At 37.4% G+C, this 7,568-nt stretch overlaps 1 protein-coding gene across 1 annotated transcript; it reads right to left on the reverse strand.

Annotated features, from left to right (window-relative positions):
- Positions 1-6,186: 6,186 nt before the first annotated feature.
- Positions 6,187-6,918, reverse strand: LOC126880866 (uncharacterized). Its single transcript, XM_050644937.1, has one exon. The coding sequence runs from the start codon at positions 6,916-6,918 to the stop codon at positions 6,187-6,189; it is 732 nt and encodes a 243-aa protein (XP_050500894.1).
- Between the last annotated feature and the right edge of the window lie 650 nt (positions 6,919-7,568).

The raw sequence follows: 7,568 nt of genomic DNA on the forward strand, positions 1-7,568 counted from the left end.
CAATGAAACACCCTGTATATTTGCGGCAAATGCCGTGCTTAAATAAGTGCGAATGTGGTATAGGGGGGTAGGGATATGGTTTGAAAATTTTGAAATTTTCGATTTTTTTTATTATTTTGTATGAAAATACATAATTTTAAAAATATTCTCTAAAAATTTCAGTTTGACCGTTGGAAAACTACCAGAAACACGGCATGTTTAATATCCCTACCTTCGACTCGCTTTGAGGCAGCTTGTTGGGCGTAGTGAGAAACGTTCAACAGCTGTTCCATTTTCTTTTGTAAATTACTCTGCGATATAAAAACATATTCCGATATGCATCACTTTACGATTTAACAGACAGAAGAAATTGAAAATAAAAGTTGTCAATACTAAACGTGTTTTTCTCAAAACTGCTCAACTGCTTTTTATAGGCGGTGAACATTGTAACTCAAAGGCTACTTGACAGATCCACCTGAAATTTTTCATATATTTTCTTTAGACATTTCGTAAGGTAACAATATCAAATGTGTTGATTTTCACTATTTCGGTATTTTCACTTCTGAGTGATATCAAAAACGTAAAAATCGTCAAAACTAAAAAAAAAACTCGACAGTGTTATCTCGAGAAACTCATAAGCTAATAAAATATTTTTGAATTTTTTGTTTCATAGGATCCAATAACGAGTTCTGATGACTACTGAAAAATTCATTTTGTTTAGGTGTCGGTAAAAATTTGCAACCGTTGGCTTATTTTTCAATAGTTGGTCTTGAAACATTTTTTTCCGATATTCTTTGAACTGTACTGAATATGTTTATTTAATTTAAAACTAAAATAATTCTACCATAGTTTCAAAAAAATTAAAAAAAAATTGTTTAACATCCCCCCTCCAAGTTAAAAATTCGAAAACATTGCGGCCCTTGGTAATAGACCAAAAACCTTTTGTGGCCCTTATTCAAGAAAGTTTGCCCACCCCTGGATTAGAGAGATAAACAAGGTCAAAAATTAAATTTTTAAATATATTTGCAGTAGAATTCTTATATGTGGCGTACAAAATACGCCAGCGCGTGTAGTTAAAGGTTAATTTGATGCAAAGTGAAGTACCTACCACTTTTCACCATATAAAAAATATTATCTGCGCTGTTTTAACCTTTAGAACCATAGAACCGGAGATATAATATGGTTTTCTTTGTTATTTAAACACAGCACAATTGAAGCGTTTATTTGAAAAACAAGACTTGTCCAAAAAATTAAAATTTTGGCAAATTAAGAAAACCTGGCCAGCTTCAATTTATTTCAAATCTTACTTTTTCTAAGATATTTGTTGGAAGGAATGTGCACATCAAACTAACTGTACAATTTGGTTTCATATTCTTATTGACATTTTAAGCAAAAATAGGTACAAATTTAACAAAAGCAAAATACTTATATTAGGAAATATAGGTATTGTGTTGAACAGTTTCCGCCATGCTGAAGTATTTCTAATACAAAAGAATCATACATCACCAGATCACTTATTACTAACAAAGAATGCACACAAGTGATAAATTTACGGATAAAATCATTCACGCTTAACGATGACCGTTGAGTAAGATGAGACAAGTGTTGCTTTTACAAAAATCGCATGGACATCTGTTGTTTTTCTAAAACTATCCGAATGTTCTATGTAGTTTACCCCGGACATCTGAGACTTTTACACAACTAAATGATGTGTGAGATGGATAAAGAAACTACTATTCTATGAGAATAATACATAAAGTCGAATTTGCGAAAAATGGACATGTGTTGTTTTTCAAATAAACGCTTCAATTGTTTATAAACATTGAGAACTAAAATTTGGGCAGTTTGTCAATGAAGTTTCAGTTTTTCGATTTAAATTTGATCATGTTTACTTTTGCATAATTAACATGTAAAGCCTTGTTAAAGTTGATAAACTTAAATTAACTGAACAATTTTTAAACATATTATAAGAAATTCTTTTTTCGCTTTGAAATCAGTTTTTGACAACTTACGTTGTTTTAAAAGGAGAATTATTCTTTTGATTTTTTGGTGTAATAATGCGTAAAATGCAAATAATAATTAAAAATACATAAAAAAGCCAATTTTACCGTTTTCGATTCGAAGCCATTTTTCATTAGGTTAGACATCGACATTTTTGACAAAGCCACACGCCGAAAATAGTTGCGCTGTGAATTAAAAAAAAACGAGTCGTACAAACTACTTTTTTAAAGATTTATTTTTTTAACCTTTCAGATTGTGTATTTTCGTTTTTTTTTTTGCAAATGTTAAAACAAGGCAGACAATTTAATTGTTTATAAGGCGAAAAGTGGTACTTCATTCTGCATCAATAAGTATTTGTAAGTAAACAAAAACAAATGAATATACTTTTTTAAAAACACGAAGGTTTCAGATTTTTACAAAGATAATGAGACTAAAAAAGCTCATATATTAGACAAAGTGCCTGTACATCCATTTGCAAATAATCTGTTGTCTCAAATGAGATAAAGAAATAGAATTGTTTAAAACCTGCTGAATTGATTGGGGTCATCTTTGCACATATAGTAACTATTCCGGTTGGTGTATGGCGGAATTTAATTAAAACGACAAAGAAATAATGTGTACAACGAACGCTAATCTGTTTATTTATTTTGTGTGAACAAGCGGTGTGTTGTTGACCTATATCGACAATCGAAGGGTGTGTGTTGTGCAGACGCTGGTAGTAGACTGACTGGGCCGAACGAAACCCTACTGTTATGTCAACTGATTTGCGGGTTCTTAGATAAACCAGAGAAAGCCATAAATTGAGAAACTTTATGGATTTCAAGAATTTTGACATAACGAGGCTGGGGACATCGTAATCAATTAAGAAGTGTTTCTTTGAAAGAAACATTAATCTTATACAATCTGTTTAACGTTTCGTTTAACATCTGCTCTGTATTTACATGTGAATTGATATGAGATATGACACATATTAGGTATTCCGTTTTGCGAAAAGTTATTAAAAATAAAAATTAAAATTAGCAGAAAATAGTAATTACAGCGTAATGCTATATAACCCCTTTGAGTGACGAAGCTGATAAATAATACATAATATATACATATTATAATGACAATTGAAAATAGAAAAAAAATAAAGAACGCAAAAATCACTTAATACACTGTGAACTGACACTTTCTTGGTGGCTTCCGGTAAATCTTGCTTTTCTCCCCGGTCTGTTGTTTGTTTTGCTGGATACTTTCATTTTTTTTTTTTTTTGTTTCGTGATGGGTAGAGTCGTGAAGCTCGTAAGCTGGTTTCAATCTGTCTATGGAAATTGTTGATTTTTTCCATTTACCCGGACGACAAAAGTCTTGTCACCTCGCTTAACAACTGGAAAAGGACCGTGATATGGGTTTTCTAAGCTGCTTTTGATTGTATCACGGCGGATGAAAATGTGAGAGGTGGTTTTCATGTATTTGAAAATGAATGATGCGACGGTTGCGTAGGACGGAGGTTTTCGAAATGGTTTCGAAGCGTTTTTAAATAAATGTGAGCATTGTCGTCGGTGTTTCTTTGTGACGAAAACAATAGTTCACCTGGCAAACACAATGGTTCTCCGTACATGAGTTCGGCGGCTGAAGTACCTAAATCTTCTCTCCACGCTGCTCGTATGCCCAGTAATACTGAAGGTAGGCTTTCGGTCCATCGGATGTTTTCATGACATCGAATTGCTGCTTTTAACTGTCGATGAAACCTTTCTTCCATACCATTTGCTTGCGGATGAGAGGCGGTTGTCCTTAAATGGGTAGTTCCAGTTAATTTGCACATTGACTTGAAGAGATGCGATTCGAATTGTCGGCCTTGATCTGTTGTGATGCGCTTGGGAGTGCCGAAACGAGCTATCCAACCAGAAAAAAATGTTCTGGCTACTGTGTCTGCTTCTTGATTAGGCATCGGGAAAGCTTCTGGCCAACGTGTGAAACGGTCAACGCATGTTAGACATTATCTGTTTCCTTCTGAGACCGGCATCACTATAATGTCTATGTGGACGTGTTCGAATCGGCTGGAAGGTGGTAGAAAACTTCCAGTAGGTGAAACAATGTGGCGCGATATTTTCGATTTTTGGCACTGTAGACACGCTCGAGTCCATTTCCTCACATCTGATTTAATGGATGGCCAAACATATCGCTGTGTGATCATCTTCACAGAACTGTTGATTCCGGGATGTGCTAGGTTATGCATGGTGCGAAAAAATGCCATTCGAAGTGGTTTCGGTACAAATGGTCTGGCTGTAGATGTTGATATATCACAGTACAAACTCACGTTTTGTTCGGAAAAGCGTATTTTCTTCATTTGAAGTGATGTTTTCTCACTTAAAAAAGTTTGCAGTTCTGGATCATTTTCTTGTGCGAGAGCTAAGTCAGTGATGTCGATATCTTTTTTGATGCTATCGACTCGAGATAGTGCGTCTGCCACAATATTTGTTAATCCAAAAATGTGCTGAATGTTAGTGCAAAACTGTCCTATATAGTCTAAATATCTAAACTGTCTAGGACTACATTTATCTAGCTTCTGAGTAAAGGTGAAGGTGATTGGTTTCTGGTCTGTGTATATCGTTATGTCCTTGCCTTCGATCATATGTCTGTGTTTTAAGGCTAGATATATAGCTAATAGTTCTCTGTCGTATGCACTATAATTCTTTTCGCTAGGTGAGACTTTCTTAGAAAAGAAAGCTAAAGGTTTCATACCTGTATCCGTTTTTTGTTGTAGTACAGCTCCCGCACAAAAATCGGAAGCGTCACAACCGATGAAAATATCAACATCGTTTACAGGGTGGCTCAGTAAAGCAGCGTTAGCTAAACTGTTTTTGCACTCGCCAAAGGCTTGGATTCGCTGTGGTGTCCATTCGATTGGTGCTTTTTCTTTGACATTACCTTTTAGGGCATCATGTAGTGGTGCTTGTAGCTCAGCTGCATTGAGTATGAACCTTCGGTAGAAGTTTAACATACCTAGAAATCTGCGTAGGTCTTTCACTGTTTTTGGCTGAGTGAAATTTTGTACAGCTGCTACTTTTTCTTGTGGAGGTGTGAGTCCTCCGTCTGATACTGTGTATCCCAAAAAGGTAATCTCTTTTTTGCCGAATTGACACTTCGCTGGATTTATCACAACGCCAAACTGCTTGAGACTTTTGAAAATCTCTTCCAAATGCGACATATGCTGCTCTTCGGATTCTGATGCAATGAGAATGTCATCGATGTAGGCGTAGGCGAAGTCTAGACCACGTAAAATCTCGTCTGTAAAACGCTGGAATGTCTGTCCTGCGTTTCGTAAACCAAAAGGCATATATAAGTATTCGTACAGCCCAAATGGTGTGGTAACGGCGGTTTTTGGTATGTCTTCGTTGGCTACTGGTATCTGGTTGTATGCTCTCACTAAATCTATTGTAGATGTCTTACCAGCTAGAGCCTGACCGAAATCTTCGATGTGCGGAATTGGATATCGATCTGGAACTGTTTTTTGGTTTAGATGTCGATAATCTCCGCAGGGTCTCCATTCCTCACCTTTCTTCGGGACCATGTGCAGTGGAGTAGACCAGTTACTTTTTGATGGTCTTATGATGCCTAGTCGTAGAAGATTTTCGAACTCGTTTTTAGCCCATTGCAGTTTGTCAGGTGCTAATCGTCGAGGCTTCGAAAAAACGGGTGGACCTGGTGTTGTATCGATGTGGTGCTTGGTTTGATGTTGAATGTCTTTCACGATACCGGCGGGTCGCCTGATTTCCGGAAAGCATAGCAGCAGTTCGTGGTAACGCGACGCTTCCGCGATAGTCTTTACGCTGCCGTCGAAACACTCTTTAACGGGTCCCTTTGTTCGAAGGGTTGTCGTACTGTCTACTAAGCACTGGTTAGCAATGTCCACTAGGAGAGCGAAATGGGAAAGAAAATCGGCCCCGATAATGGGCTTTGAAATGTCCGCCACTACGAATCGCCACGTAATATCACGCCGTAGTCCGATGTTTAATGTCACGTTCATATAGCCGTACGTCGCGATTTTAGTGTCATTGGCCGCGTATAGTTCGTACGAAGTCTTTTCGCGTGCTCCCCGTACAAATTTTCGCGGGAAAACGCACAGATCGGCTCCGGTGTCGATTGAAAACTGTTTTTTTTTTGTAGCATAGTCTGTTACGAAAAGGCGGCGAGACTTTGGGCTTCGATAGGATGCCGCATTTACCGACTGCCCGCGATGTTTCCCTGGTGCTTCTCTAGGTGGTCTCTAGGATATGGTCTTTGTCTTGAGTTGCTGCGGTTGCGACGGTATGTGTTTGTTTGTGCTTGAGCCTGCGTCAAGCTAGCCAGCTGGATTTTCATGTCAGCTAATTCGGCTGTCAATTTATCAATAGTACTTTCAAGAGTGTTGGAACCTTCTGAAATTTGGGCCCTAGGAGCTATAGCTTCAGATATTGTGTCAGCTAGCTCGGCAACTGCGTCCAAACTAGCTTTAGCTTTAGTAGCTAGAATAGCCTGTGTAGACGCTGGCAGTCTACCTAACCACAGAGACCTTACAATATTGTCTGGTACCGTTGTGCCTGCTAAAGACTGTAAATGTCGTAAGAACTGCGAAGGTCTTCGATCGCCCAGTTCTTCATGCTCAAGTAGTCTTTTAATTTTTTGTTGCTGTGATGCACTAAGTCTCTTAATTAATTCTGACTTTAATTTTGCATACCTCTCTGTGACTGGTGGTGAAACAATGATGTCCCTAACTTCTAATATGTAGGCTGTGTCTAAATTGGCAACTATATAGTTGAATTTGGTTGCGTCACTTTTTATATTTGCCAGTGTAAATTGGATTTCTACTTGCAGGAACCATATTTCAGGATCGTTGGGCCAGAAAGGTGGAATTTTAACTGAAATCCGATCAACTGAAGCACTGGTATTGGCACTGGTGTTAGCGTCCGTCATTTTCGATGTTCACTGTATTTAAAACCGGCAAAAGTATAATATTATTAACACTAACCTTTTAAATTTTCGCGGCGGTTTAAATACTCGCGGGGGTCACCAATATTCCGGTTGGTGTATGGTGGAATTTAATTAAAACAACAAAGAAATAATGTGTACAACGAACGGTAATCTGTTTATTTATTTTGTGTGAACAAGCGGTGTGTTGTTGACCTATATCGACAATCGGAGGGTGTGCGTTGTGCAGACGCTGGTAGTAGACTGACTGGGCCGAACGAAACCCCACTGTTATGTCAACTGATTTGCGGTTTCTTAGATAAATCAGAGAAAGCCATAAATTGAGAAACTTTATGGATTTCAAGAATTTTGACATAACGAGGCTGGGGATATCGTAATCAATTAAGAAGTGTTTCTTTGAAAGAAACATTAATCTTATACATTCTGTTTAACGTTTCGTTTAACATCTGCTCTGTATTTACATGTGAATTGATATGACACATATTAGATATCTCGTTTTGCGAAAAGTTATTAAGGTGATACAGTAGCGATCAACAGGTAGCAAAAACGCGTTCCAAGATTGCGGCTGTAATTTTGAATATTTTTTCGAGATATTTGGCACACGTATTCGTAATATAATAAAGAATGGCGGTACA

Source organism: Diabrotica virgifera, chromosome 2, assembly GCF_917563875.1.
Source record: "Diabrotica virgifera virgifera chromosome 2, PGI_DIABVI_V3a".
In the NCBI taxonomy this organism is placed as follows: Eukaryota; Metazoa; Arthropoda; class Insecta; order Coleoptera; family Chrysomelidae; genus Diabrotica; species Diabrotica virgifera.